We start from the raw sequence: 26,889 nt of genomic DNA, 5'->3' as shown, positions 1-26,889 counted from the left end.
AAATTTCATCTTTTAGACAACACCTGAATAAGACAGACAGCCTGGTCTACAGTGGAAGCTTTTGATGTAATGGTGGGGTAGGTTTCAAGAAGTGTTTGTATAGTAAACAGTTTCTGTGGGCTTTTGCTCTTTTTATGCTCCTACATGCTGAGTAAATGGAGTTAAAAATACACTAGTAGAGAAGCTGAAAATATGCTACGCACCTATTTTTTTAATATAAATTATTAAGTAGAAGACTTATGACACTTTCCACAAGGAAAATTCTATAGTTGCTTTGTTCAAATGGCACCCTATTTTAATAATATGAAACCAAGAGGAAAAAATTACATATAAAACACCTTAAAAACAGTCTCTCCTCAAATTACTTTGTTGTAAGGTATCAGAAGATAGGAAAAATTGAGTTGCTGAAGTTCTGAAAGTGGGGGTTTGGAGATTTTTTCTCATTTTGCTAAAAAGAAATTTGGCATTCAGTAAGTTGCATATACATCAGAATCTGATGTTTTGTAGTAAGTTGGCAAGTGTCTTCTCTGCTTGGAAGTGCTCAGTAACCGCAGCTTGCAGGAATCTGCAACTCTGCATTGTCCCACCTTTTAGAGCAGAACTGCTGAAAGAAGGATGAGACATGCTAATTGAAACTAATGTTCAGGAGAAAATGTAGAACAACATCAAAGCATATTGTAACCTAAGTGGCCTTGAGTAGTAAAATTTTTCATATGTTAATTATACATTTTCCCAATAATCCCAAATTACTGTAAATTCCAGCAATTCAACAGTGAAGAGTTTGCTTAGCAGAAACGGCAGGCAGGCATCTAGAACAAGGGTCCTAATACCAAATAATTGAAGTATAGTGCTGTGTCAGTACTCACATAGCAGGAAAGAGCATTCTTATGCCTATATTTGTCTTGCAAAAAATCCCACCAGCAGAAACTTAGTAATTCAGATCAATTGCTATAGACTAGACTAGACTAGACTAGACCAGACCAGACCAGGTTGGAAGAGACCTCTAAGATCATTGAGTCCAACTTACCACCCAACACCATCTAATCAACTAAACCATGGCACCAAGCACCCCATCCAGTCTCTTCCTAAACACCTCCAGTTTAATTACAGAGAGAACTGCTGCATTAAAAGTCATAATTGTTTCAGCAAGATTTATTGGTGTGAATAGTACTTGTTAAAATAGTGGCTTTTGCAGTGGGAATTTCGTATTACTTATTTCCTTTTAAGGAATTGCATTATATAAGAATATGTAGTCTTTTATATGTGACTTTTTACTCCATATTCCCAAATTTATTTCAACAGGTTACATGCTGTTCTCAGCCCACTTACACAACATTAGATCATCCCATGGATGAAGGAACCGTTTGCTTTGTAGAATACAATGCCACTAATTAAAATTGAAAGTGAATGGACTGAATTAGAATCAGCTCATCCATCAAAGACTGGCTACTGATTATTTACTGACAGTGCTTCATTTAGCTCTATTAATTACATGAACTGTTAAATAAAGGTTATGGGTTGTATGCCTGAAAATTAAGATTAGAGTACATGAAAAATAATTGTATGTGCTCAGTGCTGGAGTCTGAAAGTGGTAGAAGTTAAATGGAGTGTTCTTGTGAATAATCTAATAAATGGGCTTTTTCATACCAACATTTTAACTGCAAGTGAGTAAAAGGACAGCAGCTTATAGATCTTTATAGGCTCCTAAAGCAAGCCGTGATGGTTGTGGCTGCGGCTCCATAAAATGAAGGAAAGCTTGCCTTTGGGGTTTTGCTTTTAAAATAGCTTTTGAGTGTTCTACCCCAAGTATACTGAGTTTTCAAATACTCTGGGCAGAAGAATTCTGTGTACAGTCTTCTACACTGACTGCCTAGCCTTTTCTTACTCCTTTAACCCTTAAATAACAAACATTTCACCACCACTCTCCAGATATTATTCTAAAATTCCATCTATGATACAGAGATAAATTTGTTTCCTGTGTTCCTGCAGCACAGATGTAACCTACAGCTCATTCACATTTGGTAATCTTCATCACTGCTATGCAAATAGTACCTTAGTTGGAACATACCAAAAGCAAGTCTTCAATCATATGCTTAGTCCTAGTGGTGCTAATTTTAAAAATGTATTTATCTTCATTTTCCCAATAAATACACAATTTGAGTTTAAAAACATACATTCTCATTCATGGTGATTTAAACTAGTCACTGAAAAGCACTCCTATTTTTCAGAAGGAAAAGAATGAGCTACATGAGTTTATGCAGGGAATACTGGCTTTTTTCTGTTTAAATTAGGACATGGCTTTTCAAGGAGGGAGATTCTGCAAAAGCAGTAATGCAAGTGGTAAATTTCAAATGCTCATTTCCTCTGACAGATCTGTGAACTGTGGTAGTTTTGTAATAAAATCCTTCGTATACAGGAGACATGGCTTGCATGGGAAATACTTATGTATGCATATCTATCTATCTATCTATCTATCACTTTTAAAAGGAGAAAAAAATTAAAACCACCCTAATTATAGAATTGGAAAATACTGGTTTGATCACACTCCAAAAAAAGGGCTTCAAAAGATGATGAATGTTTGTATTATTTAAGGTCCGTTCCAACCTAAACCATTCTATGAATCTTTCGATTTTGGTTCAAGAAGCAACCTTAATTTTCTGCTCAGCCTTGAGCCGTAAGTTTCTGTGATAATCAGGCATTAACTCAGATCTGTTTATAATCAGGGAGGTTGTAGCCAGGAGGGGGTTGGTCTCTTTTCCCAGGCAACCAGCACCAGTACAAGAGGACACAGTCTCAAACTGCACCAGGGGAAGTGTAAGCTCAAGGTGAGGAGAAAGTTCTTCACAGAAAGAGTTGTTGGCCATTACAGTGTGCTGCCCAGGGAGGTGGTGGAGTCACTGTCCCTGGAGGTGTTCAAAAAGGGACTGGATGTGGCACTTGGTGCCATGGTTTAGTAGTCATGAGGTGTTGGGTGACAGGTTGGACTTGATGATCTTTGAGGTATTTTCCAACCTTATTGATTCTATGATTCTGTGATAGTGGAAGTTAAAGCAGAGAATAGCATTACTGTCACTCTACTCACAGACTACAACTGTTAAGAAATTAGTTTTGATTAGTTTATTTTGTAACAGTGCTGTATTTTGACATGGTCTTGCATGAAGTCAGGAAGGGCCTTTTTGTAAAGCTGTCCTGAAAGAAGCATGGCTATGAAATAGACAGGACAGGGAAATGTAAAACAGATGAAGCAGTTGTATGTTATCTGAGGAATGATACTTCTTGACAGGATAGAAATTATCTAATTGCCTTTGAATTTATGAAACACTGTAAAAAAGAATCTGCTTATACATTAGATTTTACATAAGTAGTCATTTTAAGAACTGGAAGGTTTGATGTTTGTAACTTCAATTGATGCAGTGCTACAAAAAAGCCCCCTTTCAAAAGCCATCTGCCAACAGTCTGGACACAACAGTTAAACCATTTCTGTGGTTTTTGGTTTGGTTTGGTTTATTTCTCAGTTGTTGTCTTTTAATCTCAGCACCCAGAAGGATGCACTATAACATTATTTGTGGAGATTGAGTGGTTATGAACACGCCTCTACTTTCTGTCTGCTGCTGCTATGGCTTTTATTCTGTCCTGTCGTGTTTCTGTTGGCAAGAGACCTGTGTGTTGCCTTCTGTAGAATTGTGCAATTCCTGTTGAGCACAAAGTAGAATATACAGGCAGTTTCTTTCAGCGTAGGAAGTTCATTTTCTAACCTCCCTTTATTTGTACCAGTTTATGTAACTCTTGGGTTGGGCTAGTGGGATTTTCAGTTTTTTTAAATTTGAAGGCTTTTAAAGTTTTGTGAAGCCTGTGTCTACATATTTTAAGTAAAAAAACACATCTGCAGTAATGCCTCACTCTGCTTTCTTACATTTGCTATGTTGTGAATAGGGGCAGCCTTGATTATTACTTAACACCAAAAAGGCAACGACCTTCAATGCAACAAAGAGTGATTAGTAATTCAATAGGTGACATTTTCCATTAGCAAAGCTAGTATTACATGTATTAGTGATGCTGGTCTGCCACAACCATCTTGTTAAGCTGATGCATCAGAAAACCTAAGATAAAACTCATTCTGCCAAGCAATTGCTCATTATATGTCCATGTTTATATCTGATGCAAGAACACTACCTTATTTTGCAAGGCTGTTATGAGGTACTGTATTGATAGTGACATAGCCACATTTATACCTAGGTAGGTGACATGTAGTACAAAAACTAAGAAGTATTTTGCCAGTTTAGAGTATACCTGGCCTATGTAAAATACTTTCTGTAATTTTAGGTGGAGAGTTTTCCCCCAGAAAACATCCTTGCTCTTTACACCAAACTTCCTTGCAGTTTTATTTATCTTTATTTTGTTCTGAACACAGCATACATTTACAAAAACGTATAAATGTGAGTGGTATAAAACCAATCACAATATGCTTTGTTAGACAAGGAATGTGTTCTGCCTGTGTTTTATCATGGTTGTCCTTAAAATCTGTGTATATGCTCTTAATATATTCTTTCAGTTCCCCATAGCATCACCGCGGCTTTAACAGAGAACAATTGTGTAGTTGGAGGAGATGTAATGGGCTACTAGAAGAAATATTTACATCTGGCATGATCAAAGCTTTTGGAGTGTATGAATGTGTAGGTGGGAGGTCTAATTTTTATGTGGGTGGATTAACATAGACTAAAACACTGCAGTACTTAGCCCTTCTCCCTTTATGAAAATTCAGAATGAAAAAAGCATGTAGTGCCTGATTCTTATCTTTTGGTTTTAATTTCAAGGAGCAGTATTAATTCCTGCTTGTAACTACTTGTTTAAGACAGAGAAATTTTTTTGTATTTCAGCCCCTATAGTGGCTTATATAGTAAGATGCTTATCTTGCTCAAAAATTGGCATGTTGGAACATATACATGTTTTAGACTATAAAAACCTGGTATTTTAACATGGTTTTGAAGGTCTGTGGAACTGTGGTGTTAGGAGCACTACAGTGTTCTCAGTGTTTGGTTGTAGTTACATCTTCGTTCAGTTTCTGCTGGTTTAGTTTCTGTGACACTATTCAGCTCTGAGAGGCTTCTAGAAATCTTGTCGTTTGAAAAAAATTATTCACTTGCTTTAAATGGTTACTTCATTATGAAAGGCTATTAATAGCCACTTGAATAATCTGTTAGTGCTTTGTTTACTTGACTCTGGTGGGGAAGTCCTGGAATTACAGATAACCTGAGCTAACAGCTTGCTGAACAGGGAGGTCTTGCTCTCCCTCAGTTGTTTCTGTGCCCCTGCTGCCCTGTGATCTTCCCTAGCTCCCGTCTGTACTAATTCTGACTGCAGGGTAACCATCTGAGCTTTCTAGCCAAGCAGAAGAACCCACAAGCCAAGCTGCATGCCAAATTCATGCTCTGCTGTTATGAGTGTTAATTTACCAGGTGATCAACAGAGTACCTGAGCTGGCTGGAGGTAAGCTCAGGAGCCTATGGCCTGAGGGAGGTTTTGGAGAGAGGAGAGCCACCTGGTGAATTTCCAGCTTGCTCAGAACACTTTCTGAAGTCATAGTGTGAGTCATGAACACAGCATCATCCCTATGTGGCTTCTTGAAAATCAGCCCTGTTCTGCAGGCAGGTGATGATGTGAGGAGCAGTTCTTGTGAACAGTTCATACATCATTGAAGATGTGCATTTATTTTTAGAAAACATACATATTTTGTGAATATCTTAAAGATTCTGTATGTGTTTACAGCATCTATTTCTGTTACTTTTTGAGCTGTGGGTTGTCAAAGCAATGGAACATTTTCCCTTTTGAAAGTGTTTTTTAACCTATGAGTATGTATGTAACTTTGCTGTTACTTATTTGTATTACTTCAGCACTACAAGCTTGGAGAGTTGATACACCTACTTGGGATTCCTTTTCCATATCTTTGTTGTCCTTGTGGTAGTCCCCCAGTCTGATTTTGAACTGTTCTAGCAACAAATTTCTGTGAATGGGTATCAAAGTCAGTTAATGTCAGTGTACTGTATCAGTAACAGCAGCTGAGGAAGTGGTTCAGAAATTTTGGAGCCATGCCTGATGCTCTGCACTGGAGGGGTGGGATGGGCAAGTGGAAGTGAAAATTATTCCTCTGACAGAATTTAATCTGTTGTTGAACCTGTGTCAACCTCTCAAATACCAGGAAGCTGCTGTGCTGGCTTCTCTAATACAAAACCCAAGGTAGGAAGGCTCTAGCCCAAATTTTTGAAGCCTAAGTTTCAGCATTATCAGAGTGGTGTTGCTCTGTTTTCCTCTTGTGTCAATGTCAGAACTGATGCATAAGTTCAGTTGATCAGTTAAGTTGTGTCTGCAGTTCAGAAAAGGGTGGTCAGCACCTTTTGGGTCAATACTGTGTGCAGTTCTTCATGTTTTTCTGTGTGTTAGACCTCCTTTCTATGCTTTTTGTTCTGGTGTTTTGGTTTGTGGTTGGTTTTGTTTGGTTGTTTGGGTTTTGTTGTTGTTGTTGTTTGGTTTTCTTTTTTGCTCTCTGTGTGTTTGTTTTGGTTGGTTGGGTTTTTTTTTCTCTTCTGTTCTTTCAGAAAAACCCAAACAAACAATAACCAAAACCAAGACAAAAAGCCCTTCCCATTTCCTTTGTTGTGACACAAGGACTCCCTACAAGATTGCTCTGTATGTGACCACAAAACTGCCTTTTCTTCTGTCAAAAAACTGCTAGCAAGCAAGTTCAGTCTAAGCAGTACCTCAGCATTTTGCTACCTCTTGGAACTTTTCAGCTGCTCATGTAATAACAGAAGTAGAGGCCTCAATATAGGTTTTAGAGCTTTTCTCAGTAGTCCAGTGTTCTCATTCACAGAGAGAGAGCATCACCATATTTATACTTAAGGAGTATAAATCTTAAAAGAAACAAAGACCTCAGAAAATAGCAGGTATTGTAAATCTCTGCAGTCTGTAGTCTATAATCAGTCCTCAGAAGCAACAGCTGACTTCAGGAAGACAGCAGTGGAAAATAATGTTTGTTTCTTAGCTCCCAGTGTCACTTAATTAAACTTGCTAAATATTCAAATACAAATGACACGAGCAAGAGATGTTACATAAATATTGACAGTCACAGGCTTTCAGTAATCATCTGTTAAACAGGAAAGATCATCATAATTCAAAAGACCTGTTTAAAATGTTGCATTTTGCAAGTATTTGTAAATGGGGTATTTGTTTCAGACTCAGAGCCCCACACTCTGTTTTCCTTTCTACTCCTCCAGCTCTGAGCATTTGCAGCATTTCTGAGTTCCCCTTGGCACTTGAATGAAACTCTTTTCTATCTGAGCCTTAAGCAAGTCAAACCAGAGAGGACAACCGTTGCACCCAATCTTTGGAGTATCAGCCTGGTACCAAGTGGAGCACAGAAGCAGTGAAAGCAAGTTGGGTTTTTGTTTGTTGGTTGGTTGTTTGTTTTTAATAAAAGAAATCCTGGAAAGAAGTGTCAGCAAAAACAATACCTAAACCAGTCAATACCTAAAATAAAGGGTGTGGGAATGTTGCATTGCTCTCCCTCAAGAACAAAGTGAGGGATGGCCTGATAGAGTGGTAAGTCCTGACACGAAGAAAACAGATTTGAACATTTTATTTTACTGTCTAGCAGAGACAAACTGCATATGTAACATAGTTAGTGTCACCAAGAGATTGACTGCCTGCCTTCCTGTTGCTTGTTCAAGGAGATTTCCATTTACCCTCATCTAACTCCAAGATAAAGAAGGGACCATCTGTTCTTTCTCCTTCACTCCCTTCCTTATTACAGTCCTTTGTTCTCATGGTCTCAAATACTAATTCATCCTCCCCAGTGTTCTCAGTACATGACCTGGTCTGTCTAATACCGTATACCCATCTTTCTGTTGGTCTGTTTGGTCCTTAGTTGTTTCCTGTGATCCTTATGCATTAGCAGGCATATTTGCCTAGTCTTGGTGCTTCACTCTGTTTCTGTGCTGTGCCAATGTGCTCTAGGAAGCCTGCAGCTGGCATGAAGCTTTGGGAGATGTTACAGAATAGAGGTCTGTGCTGCAGCTCTGAACATGGGTTGCGAAGGATAGGTGTTGGCTGCACTGTTATGCATGCCTCTGTCATGTCAGTAAAGGTTTTCCTTCAAGGGGAACTCTTAAGTAGGCACAAAAAGTAAGGTCTGCCTTCCATGTCTGTATGGATTTTTATCAAATAATGCTTACAAGAGACAGCCTTCAACAATGACATGTCCTTATGATATCACTGCACAGTTGTTCATTGGCTGGTGGCTATAGACAAGGATGAATTTTGCCTTAAACTGTCTTACAGTAATAGGGATTTTACAGGGCTCTGTTCACTAGCTCTCCATCCCTCTTTCTGCATTCCTGTTAACAAAAAAAATGAAAGAGAATTCCTGTTAGTGGTGAAACACCTATCTGTAAACAGTTGTTGGAGTTCTCAAGCAAAGGGGGCTGCTGGCATTTTTATGTACTCCGTTATTGAGGGCAGCCCTAGGAAGCACATAGTTAAAATAGCATCTGCCCAATGTAGGGGAATTCAGGGAAGAAGTAAAGAAGTATGCTGTGGCTGATGGCTTTGTGTATGGTCCTGGCGAGATAGCAAAACCTGTATAAATACAGCTCTGTGATGATACTGCAGTGTCTGCCTTCCCTTCTTTAATACCTTTTCTAAGCCTGTATATATATATGTACACACACACACATACGTGTGAAGAGATTGCTCACCGAATAATGATTCATTTTACATCCCAGCCCTTTAAAAACATGTAATGAGCTGTGGGATTTGAGTTCCAGTGGAAACATAGAATTGGATTCAAGGTGTAGCTGCAGTTTGGCGAAAATAGTCACCGTGCAGAAGTGTTGGGACTGTCTCTGGAGATGTCTAACAGGTATCTTTGTGTATTTGCACACAAATTAATGAAAGTCAGTTCATATGCAGGAAAAAAAAAATATTAAGCATCAGCATTTTCAGTTGCTGTCTGTATTATTTTGGAATTGAGAAAAGGCCCCAAGTGGCACAGAAGTAAACATTCATCTAACTTATTTGCAGTATAGTTCCTCATTGTAAATGTGATTGTGTAAATTCCACATCTGTTTGCAGGAAATCATTCTGTGCTGATTTTACTTGGAAATATTTGTGGTCTTGCTCTACATTGTTATGTATATTTCTCTCAACAGAGTGTGGACTTAGGATAGTGAATGCTCCCATGGCCTTGGATTTAGCCTTCGGCATATTGTGTGAGCTGCTCCAGCAGTGGGGAATGCTTCGTGCTGGTGTGCCGATCCTGCTGGAGTGGCTGCTGGGAGACAGCCATCTGCAAAGAGACTCTGAGACTTCAGCCCTGGTAATTTTAACAACCAGTTGCCATCTCATGTCAGGATTGCTAAATTTCTGCAGTTTTGTGGTAGGAATCAAATGAAGTATCTCACCTGATGAAGCCTGATGATCACTACTCTCCTATTAACTGATTACAGAGGCTTTTTTAAATTCACATGGACAATATTTATAATAAAAATAAGAATTTGATGACTGTTTCCTGGTAATATCAGATTAAGATTGAAGAGACCAATACGCAGACACTGAAATAGAGGAAGACACTTCACAAGTCACTGCTGATTTAGAAAAATATTGAGGCTGTAACTAATTGCATTCAGTATCATTGCAGACACTGAATTTAAATTGTTGCTGTGCCTGCTGACAGGCACATCTAGCATTCAAGAACAGTGCTCTTCCAAACTGCTAGCTTTTCCAGAGATGTCATTTATCTGTTTGTTAACCTTGTGCCATCTTCCATGTGCGCAGCACATGAAACAGCTCTGCTCACATCGGTCGTCTTCAGGATTATTTACAGCAGGAAAAGCTTTGCCACACTGGTTCTGTAAAAGCTAATGTTGTGTAATACACTCTGCTCTCTTTGTCTTGAAAGACTGCAAAAATCAAAGTCATGCTTGAAGGTAAACCGGAAGGAGCAGGAGTGGCTACATCTTTGAGAAGTTTGTTGGTAATTAATATGACCTACTAAATACATTACGAAACTTCTCTTAAGCCTGTGGTTTAGGTACACCTTTCTGATCTTTCACTGACTGATACAATTTTCCTCTTTCATTTAATCCACTCAGAATGCTCCATGATACAGCAAATTACCATACTGGTTACAGAGAGGTCTCTCTGAAATATAAGACAGTTTCACAGGGGAAGGCAAGCACATGTTAAGGATTAGTACTACTATTTACTTCCATTGTTTCCCAGGAGTTATATCATAACTGCCTGATTTGTCAAGGTAAAATTTCTTTTGCAAAGCAGGAACCTTTTTAACTGCATTTTCTCAAACCTCTGGAAAATTACACACATGAATTCTCACCTTTTTCTATTTAATATAAAGAAGGAGTTCTGTAACAACCTCTATTGCCATTGTTTCTCTCTAACAGATTCTTTAATACCTTATGTCATTTTCTGATTATTATCAAGTCCTTTTCTAGCCACTGTTGTTTTTCCTTTTGTTAAGGAAGAAGATGATCACCTATTTGATAAAGGAGAAGTCAATTTTTGGGCAGAGAAGTTGACTTACATCAGGCAACTTAGTAAGCACCTTCTACAGCTTGTGTCAGTAACTCATCTAACTTTACCAGATCATGGAGAACTCCATCGACTATCAAGAATAACAATGGATCAAGCGCAGATGGTTGGACATCTTCTCAGAGCACTGCCTCGGACTCCAGAATTTTCCAGAACTGCAGAATTCACAAGATTGTCTATTGAAAAGGAAAGATTATCAGTCTGCCTTAAAATATTAAACCTGCTGAAATCTGATGATTCTTGCTAAAATGAAAGCTCATCCTCAGGGAGCTGTGCCTATCTTACTTGGATGTACTGAATTCTAACAATATTCAAGGAATAATGCTTTGCTGTAACAGCTCTGGTAAACCTGCAGCAAACCATTCAGTGTTCAGGCCTAACACTTTTTTTTTTAATATATGAGTCCACTGATTTTTTTTTATTATTTTTCTTCAGGTCACGTGCTGTGGCAGACTGTTCCTTTCAAATGCATTTGCTCATTTCATTCTGAGCATGGTTTATTATAGCTACTGTAGGAAGGAATGAAGCTAAACTTTTCCCATTCACCCAGGTGCAGGCCACCTGTGTGTTACGTTTTATCACACATTTTTTTACCTCCTGTATTTTAATATCAAGAAAAAGTTGATTTGGTCTTCTTTCAAGGTACATAATAGAAGTTATTAAATTCATATACCTTTATACCATTTTTTTTTCAAATGTGTTTCAGAAAGAGGAAGAAACAAACCTTGGCCTCTTTGTCCATGACAACTTTTAGAAGACTACATTTCATATTTTCCTCTGGAGGAAGGCAAGAACTCTCACTTTGGTAGGAACCTTGCTTTGCACATGGCGAGAGCATTAGACTTCTTCATGCCTCTGTCTTCTCATCAGTAACTATTTTTATAAAATTGCTCTAAAATGAAGACTGCTGTTCCATTGTGAAGAAAACAGTTTCATCTTTACTTCAGAACACCTTGCTGAGGATGCACTCTTAGAAAGTAAGGTCCTGCTCAGTGGAGCTAGGTCTCCAGAGGTGTCCCAGAAATGATCTTGCACTGCAGCACTCAGGTGAAGCAAGTGTGGAGAACACACCGGAGTGCTCAGCAGTGCCACCATCTGAAACACAAAAATGTTTCCTGTGCTTTGCCGATGTGTTTTTCTGGGATCTGAAAGTGGGCTTCAGTATTAAAATGAAGCATCCATTCTAAATATTTACTTAAAAACGAGATGTTCACTTTCCTGTGGCTAAGAGCTATAACCTTACCTTTGGTCAGAGTGCAGCTGGGCATGGCCAAAACAGAGGTGTACCTGGGTCTACGTTGTTGTTTCATCTCCTTGGAAGAGTAACACGTACAATAAACGCCTGTTTGCGTCCAGCCTCTTAAGGTAATTGCACATTAGCACAGCTTAGTTGTAAATGTCGACGATGATGGCACAGGTAATTATAATTAGCAGTGCTTCCCACGGCTGGTGCCGCGGCAAGGGCGTTGCGTGTCGCAGCACATGGCCAGCAGGTGGCAATGCAGCGCCGTCATACGCCCCCGCCTGCCTAAGTGGGGCTCAGACGCCCATGGGGCCAGAGGGGCTCGGCCCGGCCTGGCCCGACCCAGCTCCCCACAACCCCCCGCGTCCGGCCTGGCGCCCAGGCCTGTAGCTTTGCGTCGTCCGGAGCTGGCTTGAACTCGCCAGGGTTTGCGTTAGCCGTGCCAGGGGCTGGCTGAGCCTTGCTAGAATATGGCGTGGGCCTGAGTGGCATGCAGTCTCTGGGCTCTGTCATACCCAATGGCCAGTTGCTTCCTGCTTCTCGAGTTCAAATAGACTCTACTGTAGTTGAACTTCCAAATTAGGTTTAGTGGACACCTGAAAGCTGCACTAAACAAAGTTGCCACTGAAAGATAATTCTGGAACAGAAGTTTGAATACTTTCTGTAAATTTCCAGTATTCAGGGTTATAATACAACAGTGAAACCTGAGACTTCAGGAGACAAAAGTCAGAAGTTGGAATCTGAGATGAAAGGATGTTCCACAGAAACAACAAGCCACACTGAGTTCAGCTGAAAAATAATCTACTTGCATCTGGTTTGAGCTCCTGGGGAAAGAACAGCCCAGATTATGTCTGGAACCCACTCTTTAAAATAGTTAAGACCTGTACAATTAATTAGCAGCTGCTGCTTTTGCCATGCCTTCCCAACATTTTTGAGCTAGTGTAGCAACAGCTTTTACAGTAGAAAAGAAACAGAACTTTGTGTGGTGTCAGGATTACAGTACGCTTGTGTGACTTCACTCATGTCAGTGGTTAGCATAAATCAGCTCTTTTTGATTGGTTTGTTTGTGAGTGGTTGTGGGCTCGTTGTTGTTGTTTGCTTGTTTGGTGGTTTGGGTTTTTTCCCCATTGAGTAGAATTTAAAATATATATGCAGAATCAATATTGACAAATGGATAAATGCAGACAGGTAACACCATAGTAGTAGATCCACAGTGACCATAAAACTTAAGTAACTTTGTGAAGCCTTGAGGACTTGGTTAATCAGTAAACCAAATGGCTTGAAAATGCTGTCTTCTTATGGTTTTAAAAGGTAGTTGAAACCTCTGTTATCCACCTTAGGTTATAGAGAGCAAATTAAGCAAGTTATCAGCACACAGACATTTCACCATACACTGCTGGTGACTTTATAACCACTCAATCAAGAACCTTTAAACCTTAAGCATCAATTGCAGACGAGGGTTAGCAAAATTTTATACTGGCGTGCTATCTGCCATGTGCTTGATCAAAGTGAGTTTATCAAAGTGTTCTTCCAAATGATGCTAACACATTGCCTGATTGTTATCATGAACTGTTTACTCAGTTCACTAGCAGTCAGGATCTGCTCTGAAGGTGATGGGTTTCCTTACAGATAGGTTTGGGAGGAGGAAGAGTTTAATTTTGGGTCAGTATGCAAGCAAATCAGAGTGGGCCAGGGAGAAAGTTGTAGCAAAAGAGGCACGGTAATGGGAAATTCTGTGCATTATGGCGTCCATCTGCGCTGGTCTCGTGGTTTGCCTTTCAGGTGGGTTCCCGTTTGAGAGGCAGCACCTTGTTGGTCGGTCAGGAGTAGTAACCTTTCTGCAAGGCTGGAGGAGAGAAAGGTAGGAGGAATTCTATCTCGTTTTGGAACTCCTTAAGGGAAAGCTGTCGCAGCTCTCCGCGGGTGCGGGCACGGGCACCAGGGGGTGTCAAAGCCTCGCGCATCTTCGTCGGCCCCAGCTGCGGGCCCACCTCCTCTCGCCCGAGCTGGCAGGTTTGCAGCCGGGAGGCGGGATGGGCTGGCAACGCGGCCGGTTATGCCGTTCCGAAAAGCGCCGGGAGAGTGGGGAACTCACCTACATGAAGCGCTGGGACACGAAATAAACGAGGTTTGGGGTTACCGTGCCCAGCTCTCCTTTCCCGGGCGTTTTTAAGATCTGCTGCCAAGTTCAGCTCAGGCCTGTCAGGCCGCGCGCCCCTCCTCCGGCGGCGGCGGGTCACTGGCGGTGGCTCTGCACTAGTGGTGGAGTCCGGCTCCAGCCTGCAGCGCACCACCCACCAGACGCAGCCTCTGGGGAGGAGGAGGAGGAGGGGAATGAGCCAAACGGGAGCGTGAGCCTCATGGCGGCTCGGGTGGGGTGGGGGTGGGGGCAAGCGCCAAAGCCCGCGTGACGTGCTCCAGGAGTCCAGGCCGCCGTCCCCAACTTTCTTGCTTTTGGAAACGTGTTTTCGAAGCGCGGGGTTCCTGCTGACCCTGATCTGCACCCTTGGGCCTCCGGGGCCTGACAGGCTCGGAAGCTAAAGAGAAACGCCTCTGCTGGCTTTAGCAGCAATAAAACTTTACGCGTCTGTCCGTTCTCCGCTTTCCTGGGGCTCACCAAACGCGGGAGGGGACAGAGCGGCTGCCTACGCTGCTTTCTCTTGGCGTGTTTGCGCGGCCTTATCGGCGCGGGGGCAAGGGAGGGGGTGGGGTGTTTTGATCGGCGGCTCCCGGCCGGGGGAAGGAACCTCGCCAGCCGACCTGCTGCTGCTCTCGCCCGTCCCGGCGGCGGGGGGGAGGGGGCTGCCCGGCGGGAGAGCTCCCGCAGCAGCGAGCTGGGGCGGCAACCTGGCACAGGCCGGCGGGTCACAAGACCTTGGCGGCTGCGGGGTCGCAGCTGGGGGTGAGGTGTAGAGAGCATGGGACGTAGGCCTAAGACGATACGGGGCGGGAACGATTGCCGGGGGGAGGGTCGCAGATCAGCCCGGACGATGTAGTGCTGTCCCGCCACTGCTTGCCAACCTCCCCCAAATTCAGAAAAAATCCGAACTCCCCAAAAGAGAGAAGAAGCGGCGAGGCGCGCAGCCTGCCAATCTCACTGGGGCAGCGCGGGCCCGACCTTTGTTTCAAACCAATTCTGTGGTAAAGGTTTATTTCCAGTGGGGCGTGAGGAAGACGTGTCCCCGGCGCTGCCGCGCCTCTCCCGCCCCACCGCGCGCCCGCCTCTGCCCGGCCGCGGCCCCCACCCGCTTGGATAAGGGAGAGGCCGCTCGGCGGCTGCGCGTACAATCCCCAGCCCGCTGGCGGGGCTGGAGGCCGCAGCTGGCGTGGGAGCCCCAGGTGTTTGGAGAGGGGTGCAAAGAACGGCGTTCCGCACGGGCGAGCTCGTAAGGCGCACTGCTACTCCGCCGCGGCCCGTCCCGCTCCGGATGCCTCCGACTCGGGAGTACCGGGGACTGTCGGTGGGCAATACAGACGAGCTTGCCGCTCACCACCAGTGCGCCCCGCACCCTCCTACAAAACTTTCAGCGTTCCGGCGGGTCGAGGCAAGGCGGGCTGGACCGGGGCGGAGCGGGCTGGGGCGGGCCCGGCACGCGGCATGGGGCGGCCGGAGCGGGGCACCGCCCCCGCGGGCCCCGGCGGCGGCGTTTATATGGGGGCGGCGCGGGGCGCCGCGGAGTTCCCGCAGTTCGCCTGCTGCTGTGCAGCCGCCGTCGCCGCCTCGGCTCGGCACCCGTCGTCCCGCCGGGAAGGAGACGGGATCATTTCGGATCTCAAGAAAACTGCCCTCTCCTATATAGTCGTGGCTTTTCCAAACTCTCCGAGGAAAGCGGGATCTTTCGGTCCTTCCTGTATTTCCGACCATTACAGGATCTAGAAATGTCGACGACACTTTTATCCGCCTTCTACGATATCGATTTCTTGTGCAAGGTAGGGAGGAGCGCAGTTTCTCAGGCGCGACCCCGGCTGCCGGTGCCGCGCTGTGCAAGACAGTGTCCCAGGCTGCTCGGACCGGGGACGGATCCTGGCAGGGCGGGAGGCCTGCGCCCGCCCGGGACGGGGTGTGCGCCGCCTGACAGCTGGCCGGGCTAAAGCAGCGTGTGTGCTGCTGCAACGCGGCTGATGCAAGGCTGCGAGCGTCGGAGCGGCGTGCTGTGCGCGGTTGCTACGGGGGCGCTCGGGGTGGGTTTTGTCTGGAGGTGCAGAAGCGCCGGAGCTGCGCGGCCCAAGTGTTGCGCTGCCAAGAGAAACTTTTATATAAAAGTTGCATATACAGCAAAGCCTTTAAGGGGTCTTTTTGTTGACTTCCCCCCCCCACCCCCCGTTTCTGTCGCGCTCCTTGTGGCACGCTGCCCCTCGCAGCAGACCTGCTTTGGGGGCGGGCTAGGCGGTGCAAACACCCCCCCACCCCCCCCAACCCCTCCCTCGGCACCCATGGCGCGCCGGCAGCACTGCAGAGGGGGCACTGGGCGCCCGACGGAGCTGTGGAGGTGGGCTGGCAGTCACTGTGCAACACCCTTTTCTCTCCCGCTCTGTTTTCCCCCGCTTCCCCTTCTCCTCCCCCCGTCCCAGCAGACGGAGAAGTCACTGACCAACCTCAGCAGCATGCTGGATAAGAAGGCCGTGGGGACCCCGGTGACCCCCCCCAGCTCCAGCTTCGCGCCAGGCTTCCTGCGGCGGCACTCCACCAGCAACCTGCCGGCGCTGGCCGGCGGCTCCAAGTTTCCCAGCCCCACCGGCTCCAGCTCTTCTTCCACCTCCTCCTCTTCTTCGTCTTCGTTCGGCAGTATGAAAGAGGCGGGCTCCGGCGGAGGCGGCAGCAGCAGCCCCACGGCCCTACTCAACAAGGAGAACAAGTTTCGGGACCGCTCCTTCAGCGAGAACGGCGAGCGCAGCCAGCACCTCATGCAGCAGCTCCAGCAGCAGCAGCAGCAGGCGGCGGCCGGCAAGGGGGGCGGCTCCGGCGGCGGGGCCCCTATCAACTCGACGCGCTACAAGACGGAGTTGTGCCGCCCCTTCGAGGAGAGCGGCGCTTGCAAGTACGGCGAGAAGTGCCAGTTCGCGCACGGCTTCCACGAGCTGCGCAGCCTCACCCGCCATCCTAAGTACAAAACCGAGCTCTGCCGCACCTTCCACACCATCGGCTTCTGCCCCTACGGCCCCCGCTGCCACTTCATCCACAACGCCGACGAGCGCCGCCCGGCGCCAGGGGGTGGCACTGCCGGCGCCGCCTCTGCAGGAGGGCCCCACCACCACCACCACCCGCCACCGCACCCCACCGGCAGTACCGGCGACCTCCGCGCCTTCGCCCCCCGCGACCACCCGCTGGGCAGCGGCGGCAGTAGCTTCGGGCACCCGCGCGGCGGCGAGCGACCCAAGCTGCACCACAGCCTAAGCTTCTCCGGCTTCTCCGCCCACCACCACCACCACCACCCACACAGCGCCGCCCCACCGCCCCCGCCACCCGGAGGTCGCCTGGACGCCGCCCTGCTGGAGAGCCCCGGCGGGTCGCGCACGCCGCCGCCGCCCGCCTCCGCGTCGTACTGCGAGGAGCTGCTCTCTCCCCCCTGCGCTAACAATGCGTTCTCCTTCTCGGGGCAGGAGTTAGGCAGTCTCATCGCCCCACTCGCCCTCCACACCCAGAACTTCGCCGCTGCAGCTGCCGCGGCTGCCGCCGCCGCGGCCTACTACCGCTGCCAGCAGCAGCCACCTCCGCCGCCGCCCGGCGGGGGCTGCCCACCGCCACCCGCTTCGCCGCCCTTCAGCTTCCAGCCCCTCCGCCGCCTCTCCGAGTCGCCTGTCTTCGACGCGCCGCCCAGTCCCCCGGACTCTCTTTCCGACCGGGAGAGCTACCTGAGCGGTTCCCTCAGCTCCGGCTCCCTCAGCGGCTCCGAGTCGCCCAGCCTGGACTCGGGCCGCCGCCTGCCGATCTTCAGTCGTCTCTCCATCTCTGACGACTAGGGGGGCCGGGCATACCGGGCTGCCGCCGCTCGGCCCTGTGGCTGCCAAGCAAGTAAGTTAACGAGTGAAGAAAGTGAATATTTTTTTTTTTTTTTTTTTTTTTAATATATCTATCTATATATCTATATATCTATCTCTATATATACACCGAGAGCTGAACAAAACAAAGCATCTTGCAAAAGGGCAAACGACACGAACTGAACAAACCTATTTTTATAGAGAGACCTTGGAAGAAGGGGATTTTTGGTTTGGGTGTTTTTTTTATCGTTGTTCTTTGGAGACAAGTTGTTATATGCACCAGCAGCAGCCATTCCATCTGTGTTCAAACGAAAAAAACCAAGCAAAACAAGAGTGAGCATTAGAAAAGACACCACCAGAAAGCAACAATCCGAGGAGCCCGAGTCGTGCCTGTCCAGCTCCTCCAAACACGTACAAAAAAAAGTTTCAAACTAGTTTATCGTTCAATCGAGTTCAAATAAAAACCCAGAACGTACTAAACTACAAGTTTTTTTTTGTAAAGAGGAAAAGAGAAATCCATCATCCTGCCAAGAATATGCCTTGATAACCTTTTTTTTATATATCTATATATTATTATAACAAATGCTAAAACCTTCATTCCAAAGTTTAATATTGGTTCCATTGCCACCACTTAGTGGATGTTTGGCTTAGAACAATTTTGTTGTTGCTTTATTTGGAAGCACTCAGCTGAGTTTAGTTTGTAATTTGTTGGAGAATAACTGCTGATTTTTTTTGTTTGTTTGTTTTTTTTTTTCTGTTTGAGTTGATTGCATGAATGAGTCACTGCACACAACTCAATATGAAACTATTTAACTTATTTATTATCTTGTGAAAAGTATACATTGGTAATTTGTTCATACTGTATTTATCGGGTATGATGAAAAGCAATAGATATATATTCTTTTATTATGTTTAAATTATGATTGCCATTATTAATCGGCGAAACATGGAGTGTGTTCTTTTCACAGTAATATATGCCTTTTTGTAACTTCACTTGGTTATTTTATTGTAAATGAGTAAAATTCTTAATTTAAGAGATTGTATGTAATATTTATTTCATTAATTTCTCTCCTTGTTTACGTAAATCTGAAAGATTGCATGGTTTCTGTAGAGAAATCGGTCTCGATGCTGTGGAAGTAGTTTGAGGAATTTCTATGGGTTTTGTTAGAATGTAAATGGTTGTAGCCCGTCCGAGTTGAAACACACACCTAAAAAAACAAACAGAAGAAGACTGACTTAGCAATCAGACTTAAAAGTGGCAAATCTAATTCAGACGTGTTTAAATAACCAAAAAGTATTTTGTGTTGCCTAACTCCACCAATCACACTGTGATATATTTTCGAAGTGTATGTAGCAATAACTGGGGGTGCTAGTGTTACATCTCAAAGTGCCTTCTTGAGGGTCCACGCTTGCCTTAAATATCTCTCAACCAAATAAGTATTTTTCTTAATGCTTGATAATTTGAATGTAGGGAAGAGTTTTAACTACGGCAAAATTTCACCACTTTATTTTGTGTAAGAATGGAGGCCATCTTTGGATCTGAAACTTTATACCAGTACATGAACATGTCTTGTTTAATTGAATTCCAAGACTTGTAATTTATTTTTCTTTCCTTATGTTAGAAAGGCAGGAGTTTTCTAAAACTTCCCTGGACGGTGGATGAATGAGCAGTAGCTTAGTTATGTTTGTACATAGGTACAGATTGAGCACTATGTACTCTTTTGGACTACTTTAACAGAACTATGTTTTGAATGTAACTAAAGGATAAGTCAACTTGAGTTGTAATATATTTTTCGGGAGTCAGTTCACTACAGATTGTGAGACTGTAAACTTTGTACTGTAAATGTTTTGTAGTTCTCCCAATAAAACTTTTTGGAAAAAAAAACATAAGGAGAAGTAACCCATCAAAATGTTAAAACCCTGTCTTCCCGGCAGTGAATATTTCTTGCTAAACACCAACACCACCTCTCCCCCCTCCCTCCCTCCCCCTCCCATCACAAATAATGTCTAGCTACAGATTAACCAGTTTGCACTGCACTTCCAGTTCACTCCTCCAGCAATCACTGGTTCGCAGCCAAAGTTAATAAATCCTTCCAGAAGGTTCGGCAATGCTAGCAGTGCACTGTATCCTGCTTTAGTTTGTTTTCAGTTTTCATTTCTTTACTGTCTTTTTTTTTCTTTTTTTTTGTTCTTTTCTTGCTGCTTGTAGTTTAACAGCTGGAGCAGGAAAAAAATGGCGTTTATCAGACAGACGTTGCTGATGGGGCTATATGAGCATGCCTGGCTTGTTTGGGGTAAGGAGGAACTGACAGTTTTGTAACAAAAAGGCTTAATTAAGGTTTACCCTTTATCCCAAAAGCTTTGTTCCTCATCGCAGGAATGCAGGCTTCTGCCTCAAAGCTCTTGCCACTCAGGACATATCAGGTGTTAATCAGGCTAGGGTTCAATGTGTTAATCAGTTTTCAGGGCTGGGATTTTAAACAAATTGCCTTTCTGAGGGTATATTTGTATAACAAAATACTTGGCAGCTTGGGGGCTGCGTTCATTAGTACAGGAGGAATTTCAGCTAATAACTGTTATTTGGTCCCTTCCAATCAGTCCCTTGAACTAAGTCACAATTTCAACTGGCTTTTGTTGCTCTTTTGTTATACTAATAATAAATGCTGTTAACATTTTGGCATCTCTGGGCTGCCCGGACTGCCACAGTACTTTCTATAAATACAAGGTGGAATGTAGCAGCGCTGCCATACATTTGTGTAACAAACTGACTCCCAGTTTAAAATTAAAACATAAGCAATGTATGACTACACAGCCTGGCTACAGCAGTCACCTTTTTCTTTTTTTATGGACTAGTCTGATGCTTTGGCTCAAAATTGCTTGCCCTCAATCCCAAACTAATTCCTGGAGAACCTTTCTGGCACTGCCTGTGCAGTAGTTCTGAGCACTGCCAGATCCCGGTACAGATACCACAACTGCAAGGAGAAGGCATTTGCTGGTAGTTTGCAGGAAGCAGAGTAGCTGCTGTTTTGACTGGTGTCTGAAGCTTACATCTTCACTCACTTGGGGGATTTTGAAACCAATTAATTAGAAGTGCATGTCTCATTCAGTTTCATATCTGTCTTCCCTAAGTATGCTTTTCCGTTCTTTCCTTTGCTTACCTCTTCCCCCGAGCCCACCTTTTTCTTACCACAATAGATAAGGACTTTATTTATTGCTGTGTTTCACTTATTTAGGAGAGCTGTACTCCCATCAGTGCAGCACTTTCATCTTCCATGTGACTCTCTCTTGGATGAACAGGATCTGGGTGAGGGTGCCAGGGTTGACTTTGGTGTCTCCTGGCTGGAAGAGCTCTGGGAGCTTTATAGCAGCTGCCCCATGTGAAATACAATCGTGCTGGTATCAGTGCCAGCATTTTGTGTGGAAAAGGTTGCCAGGACAGGATGGGTGACAGCCTGTGAGTCTCTCCCAAGGGGCTAGTGGTGTGCCAGTGGGGGTAGAATGGGGCCTGAGCCACCCTCTGTCCTGTTCCAAGCAAGTGATGCTCTTATGGCTGCTCCTCCTGTGCGCTGCTCTGTTTGTATCTCTGCAAAAGTGTACTGCAGAGCAGCCTGTTATGGTGTTACGTGCTTCTGCTGTTCATCAGAAGTCCTTGAACTGGGAAGATAAGTGCCTGTTTCTTGCACTGCACAATCAAGTCTTAACCTTTAAACCAGTGACATGTTGATTTAAGCACATGCACTCTTTGTTTTACTTTCAAAATTCAACTAAGCATGTAAAGCTAGTCAGGCCATTCAGAGATTTCCTGATGCCTTCCAATAAATTGATAAAACCCTGCATAAAAAATAAACTTTTTCTTCAAGAGCTTGGGGTTGAGTAAGGAGCACTATGGTCTCTGCTATTGCCTGTTATGGGTGTGGTATTTCTCTTAATAGTTGTGGGGGCACTTAAACTGAGGTGGGGAATATGGAAAATGAGGATTTTACTAATTATTAGTTAAGACTGAGTCTTAGATGCTTGCTTCAGTTGAAAATCTGAAAGAAATTGTAGCAAATCCTTATATTTGTAGAAACAGGTACAATGGAATAGATCTTAAAATGGGAATTGATTTAATGCAGCTTGGTATGATCCTTAGGGGGTTTTCAAATATATTATCAAACCAGCAGTTCTAATTTTTACTCCTTAGTCCTCTCAGTTTCTTAGGGGCTTTTTATCTGTTTGGATTTGCCTTCTTCAGGTAGAGTGGGTGTGCTGTGACTCTCTCAGCCATTTCTTCCTCTGGGCTTTGGGGCTCACTGACTAACCCAAGCTAATTACAAAAGCTAAACCCAATTCAGCACACAACTGAACAGCTTGCACACCACCAAAAACATTCCCAGCAGTGCACCATGTAGCACAGGAATGCTGCTGTTTGTTTAGTGCATCATGAGCTGATTTCACCATACCCCTGATTCGCCTCCAGTTCAAGTGTAGGAGCTGGAATTAGGGCACAGTCTGTGTCACTTGTAGAGGAGGCACAGCACCAGTGGAGGAGCAGCCAGATCCTCTCTCTGCTGGGCTGCTAAATCGCAGAATGCAGCAAACCAGTACCTCATTGGGTAAACACCTTGTTAAGGGATGAGGCCTTTTCTGTGGTATCATGTCCAATGTCTAATAAAATATCCAGAGCAATGCTTATATTCTTTTCCAAAATAAATTATTGCACTCCTGTTTGCTGCCCCCACCCCATCCTTAGCTGTGCAGCCTGGATTATGATTTTTTTAAAGTGTGCATCTGACAGCCTCATTTTCAAAGAGGGCCCAGGATCTCCTTGTTGGCTATGATCAAAGTGTACTTTTATATTTTTCATTTTGCTAGTATAGCACTAAAGATAAGGGACTTGCATTACTTTTTTAAATGGTGTGGTCTGTCTTTTCTTGCACCTTGAGTGTGACTCTTACTTGATAGAGCTTCGGGCATGGGTGCCCCGTCATCAGTAAGGTAGGATATTTCAGGTTATGCCTGCTGAGCCTGCAGGCCTTGGCAGCACATTAGCCCTGAGAAAGGAAACTTGACTTTCTGACCCTTCAGCTTAAAATCACTTCCTCAGTGGTTTAAGGAGAAGGCATCCCACTTCTATTGCATCAGATGTATAGTTACATTGTCCCTTCTGCCAGCCCTGCAGCTGTCTTGTACCTGCTCACAGAGGTGCAGAGAGTATCACAACAACCCCATGCAGCCCTGCAGGCTGGGGTCAGAGTGGCTGGAGAGCGGCCAGGTATCACAGTATCACAGTATCGCTAAGGTTGGAAGAGACCTCGAGGATCATCAAATCCAATCTGTCACCACAGACCCATGACTAGACCATGGCACCAAGTGCCACATACAATCTTCTCTTGAACACCTCCAGGGATGGTGACTCCACCACCTCCCTGGGCAGCCCATTCCAATGGCTAACAACTCTCTCTGGGAAGGACTTTTTCCTCACCTTGGGCCTAAACTTCCCTTGGCACAGCTTGAGACTGTGTCCCCTTGTTCTGGTGCTGGTTGCTAGAGAGAAGAGACCAACCCCCTCCTGGCTACAGCCATCTTTCAGGTAGTTGTAGAGCCTCCTCTTCTCCAGGCTAAACAATCCCAGCTCCCTCAGCCTCTCCTCACAGGGCTTGTGTTCAAGGCCTCTCCCCAGCCTTGTTGTCCTTCTCTGGACACGTTCAAGTGTCTCAATGTCCTTCCTAAACTGAGGGGCCCAGAACTGGACACAGGACTCAAGGTGTGGCCTAACCAAAGCAGAGTACAGGGGCACAATGACTTCCTTGCTCCTGCTGGCCACACTATTCCTAATGCAGGCCAGGATGCCATTGGCCCTCTTAGCCACTTGGGCACACTGCTGGCTTATGTTTAGGCAGCTGTCAATCAGTACCCCCAGGTCCCTCTCTGTTTGGCAGCTCTCCAGCCACTCTGACCCCAGCCTGTAGCTCTGCATGGGGTTGCCGTGGCCAAAGTGCAGCACCCGGCACTTGGACTTGCTGAATGCCATCCCATTGGATTCTGCCCATCTGTCCAGTCTGTCGAGGTCCCTCTGCAGAGCCCTTCGACCCTCTAACTGACCAACATCTGCTCCCAACTTGGTGTCATCTGCAAACTTGCTGATGACTGACTCAATCCCCTCATCCAGATCATCAGTGAAGATGTTAAAGAGGATGGGGCCCAGCACTGATCCCTGGGGCATGCCACTGGTGACTGGCTGCCAGCTGGATGTGGCACCATTCACCACCACTCTCTGGGCTCGGCCCTCCAGCCAGTTCCTAACCCAGCACAGAGTGTTGCAGTCCAAGCCTCGAGCTGACAGCTTAGCCAGCAGTTTGCTGTGGTGGACGGTGTCAAAGGCCTTGCTGAAGTCCAGGCAGACCACATCCACAGGCCTCCCCATGTCCACCAGACGGGTCACCTGATCATAGGAGATCAGGTTGGAGAGGCAGGACCTGCCCCTCCTAAATCCATGTTGGCTGGACCTGAGCCCTTGGCCATCCTTCAGGTGTGCAGTTATTGCCGCCAGGATAATCTGCTCCATCACTTTCCCTGGCACTGAGGTCAGGCTGACTGGCCTGGAGTTTCCAGGTTCCTCCATCCGACCCTTCTTGTGGATGGGAACCACACTGGCCAGTTTCCAGTCATCTGGGACCTCACCGGTGAGCCAGGACTGGAGGAAAATGATGGAGAGCGGCTTGGCCAGCTCATCTGCCAGCTCTCTCAGCACCCTAGGATGGATCCCATCCGGTCCCATGGACTTGTGAGTGTCCAAGTGGCTCAGCAGGTCCTGAACTAATTCCTCATGGATTTCCAGGGCATTACACTGCTCCCTGACCCTGTCACCCAGCTCAGGAGGCCACTCGTCCTGAACTCCTCCTGCCTTGCTGTTAAACATTGAGGCAAAGAAGGTGTTCAGGACCTCAGCCTTTTCCTCGTCTTCAGTCACAGTGTTCCCTTCCAGGTCCAATAAGGAGTGCAGGTTCTTCTTGTCCTTCTTTTTAGTGTTAATGTATTTGTAAAAATGCTTTTTATTATCTTTCACAGAGGTGGCCAGCTTCAGTTCCAACTGGGCCTTTGCCTCTCTAATTTTTTTCCTACATAATCTAACAACTTCTTTGAGCATACCTCGAGAAGCCTTCCCCTCCTTCCAAAGGTGACACAGCCTCTTTTTCCCCCTTAGATCCTCCAGGAGCTGCTTGCTCATCCAGGCCAGTCGCCTTCCCCGCCGGCTTGCCTTTCGGCACATGGGAACTGCCAGTTCCTGTGCCTTCAAGAGCTCCTGTTTGAAGTAGCTCCAACCAGCCTGGACCCCTTGGTTCTTGAGGGCTGCTACCCAGGGAATTTTACAAATAAGATTCTTAAACAGGCTGAAGTTTGCCCTCTGGAAGTCCAAGGTGAAGGTTCTGTTGGTGCTCCTCCCTATCTCCCTGCATATTGAAAACTTCACTATCTCGTGGTCACTGCACCCTAGGCAGCCTCCCACGATCACATCTCCCACCAGCCCTTCTCTGTTGGAGAACAGCAGGTCAAGCAGAGCCTGACCCCTGGTAGGCTCACTTGACAGCTGCATCAGGAAGCAGTCCTCCATGCACTCCAGGAATCTTCTGGACTGCCTCCTCTCTGCTGAATTAAGTTCCCAGCAGATATCTGGGAGGTTGAAGTCACCCACAAGGACAAGATCTGATGATCTTGAGACAGCTTCCAGTTGCTTATAGAATAATTTGTCAGCCTCCTCATCCTGGTTGGGTGGTCTGTAACAGACTCCAACCAGGATGTCAGATTTGTTAGGCTGCCCTCTGATTTTAACCCACAGGCTCTCAATCCCTTCTTTCTCCACCTCAAGCTCTGTGGCAGAGAGTGACTCCCTAATATACAGAACCACCCCCCCTCCTCTTCTCCCTCGCCTGTCTCTCCTAAAGAGCCTGTAACCCCCCAGTGCAGCACTCCAATCGTGCGTGTTATCCCACCATGTTTCTGAGATGGCAACTATATCATAGTCACCCTGGTGGACCAGGACTTCCAGCTCCTCTTGCTTATTGCCCAGGCTGCGTGCATTGGTGTACATGCACTTCAGCTGGGCTCCTGACTTCTCAATTGCCCCTAATTTGTGCCCTAGTCTTTCCTCTGCAGAGGGACCGATTTCCTCACCCACCTGGGGATACTGATTGATAGTAGGCTGAACATGAGCCAGCAGTGTGCCCAGCGATGTGGCCAAGAAGGCCAATGGCATCCTGGCCTGCATCACGAACAGTGTGGCCAGCAGGAGCAGGGAAGTCATTGTGCCCGTGTACTCAGCACTGGTTAGGCCACACCTTGAGTCCTGTGTCCAGTTCTGGGCCCCTCAGTTTAGGAAAGATGTTGAGTTGCTGGAATGTGTCCAGAGAAGGGCAACAAAGCTGGGGAGGGGATTGGAGCAGAGCCCTATGAGGAAAGGCTGAGGGAACTGGGGTTACTTATCCTGGAGAAGAGGAGGCTCAAGGGAGACCTTCTTGCTATCTCCAACCACCTGAAGGGAGGTTGTAGCCAGGTGGGGGTTGGTCTCTTCTCCCAGGCACCCAGCACCAGAACAAGAGGACACGGTATCAAGCTGTGCCAGGGGAGGTTTAGGCTGGATTTTAGGAAGAAATTCTACATAGAGAGAGTGCCATTGGAATGTGCTGCCAGGGAGGTGGTGGAGTCGTCATCACTGGAGGTGTTTAGGAGGAGACTGGATGAGGCACTTGGTGCCATGGTTTAGTTGATTGGATGGTGTTGGGTGATAGGTTGGATATGATGATCTCGAAGGTCTTTTCCTACCTGGTCTATTCTATTCTATTCTATTCTATTCTATTCTATTCTATTCTATTCTATTCTATTCTATTCTATTCTATTCTATTCTATTCTATTCTATTCTATTCTAAAGTGACCACAGCCAGACCTCTTAAGTGTTCATCTGCTAAAGAACTCAGTGCAGGGTTGGAATGAAAATGATACACTGGACCTTGGTGTAGCACGTTGCCTCCAACCAGAAGACAGCAGTTTCTCAACTCTGCTCCCTGGCCCTTTCTGACCCGCTCCCT

At 45.8% G+C, this 26,889-nt stretch overlaps 3 protein-coding genes across 7 annotated transcripts in view; 2 read left to right on the top strand and 1 right to left on the bottom strand.

Annotated features, from left to right (window-relative positions):
- The window catches only part of THADA (THADA armadillo repeat containing), a 183,847-nt gene extending 172,343 nt beyond the window's left edge, over window positions 1-11,504 (top strand). For all 4 annotated transcript variants that reach the window (XM_068158835.1, XM_068158837.1, XM_068158834.1 and 1 more), the window contains exons 37-38: window positions 9,204-9,370; window positions 10,532-11,504. In XM_068158835.1, the coding sequence (XP_068014936.1) occupies window positions 9,204-9,370; window positions 10,532-10,849 (485 nt within the window). In that variant the 3' untranslated portion in view covers window positions 10,850-11,504. The remainder of the gene's footprint in view (window positions 1-9,203; window positions 9,371-10,531) is intronic.
- Window positions 11,505-12,635: 1,131 nt separating this feature from the next.
- LOC137451402 (uncharacterized) lies at window positions 12,636-14,939 on the bottom strand. The gene is made up of 2 exons (XM_068158848.1): window positions 13,941-14,939; window positions 12,636-13,691 (listed from the first exon to the last, which is right to left on the bottom strand). The coding sequence occupies exon 1, from the start codon at window positions 14,763-14,765 to the stop codon at window positions 14,082-14,084; it is 684 nt and encodes a 227-aa protein (XP_068014949.1). The 5' UTR covers window positions 14,766-14,939; the 3' UTR covers window positions 12,636-13,691; window positions 13,941-14,081.
- A 751-nt stretch (window positions 14,940-15,690) lies between these two features.
- Window positions 15,691-19,714, top strand: ZFP36L2 (ZFP36 ring finger protein like 2). 2 transcript variants are annotated; one of them, XM_068158847.1, is made up of 2 exons: window positions 15,691-15,775; window positions 16,421-19,714. In XM_068158847.1, exons 1-2 carry the CDS (start codon window positions 15,725-15,727, stop codon window positions 17,804-17,806), a joined length of 1,437 nt encoding a protein of 478 aa, XP_068014948.1. In that variant the 5' UTR covers window positions 15,691-15,724; the 3' UTR covers window positions 17,807-19,714. The 2 variants fall into 2 exon arrangements, with proteins under 2 accessions (XP_068014948.1, XP_068014947.1); XM_068158846.1 differs by having other exon boundaries at window positions 15,692-15,775; window positions 16,418-19,714.
- Window positions 19,715-26,889: the final 7,175 nt, after the last annotated feature.

This window comes from Melanerpes formicivorus, unplaced genomic scaffold, assembly GCF_026170545.1.
Source record: "Melanerpes formicivorus ecotype bairdi unplaced genomic scaffold, bMelFor1.0.p_v2 SCAF_43, whole genome shotgun sequence".
NCBI classification, from domain to species: domain Eukaryota; kingdom Metazoa; phylum Chordata; class Aves; order Piciformes; family Picidae; genus Melanerpes; species Melanerpes formicivorus.
The sequence above is the reverse complement of the archived record's forward strand: the minus strand, read 5'-3'. Positions and strand labels throughout refer to the sequence as shown.

Excerpts from the sequence above, each read along its gene's own strand:
- LOC137451402 (XM_068158848.1), bottom strand. The coding sequence starts at position 14,765 with ATGCTCTCTACACCTCACCCCCAGCTGCGACCCCGCAGCCGCCAAGGT.
- ZFP36L2 (XM_068158846.1), top strand. The coding sequence starts at position 15,725 with ATGTCGACGACACTTTTATCCGCCTTCTACGATATCGATTTCTTGTGC. Across the intron at positions 15,776-16,417 it reads ATATCGATTTCTTGTGCAAG|CAGACGGAGAAGTCACTGAC; the intron begins GTAGGGAGGAGC and ends CCCCCGTCCCAG.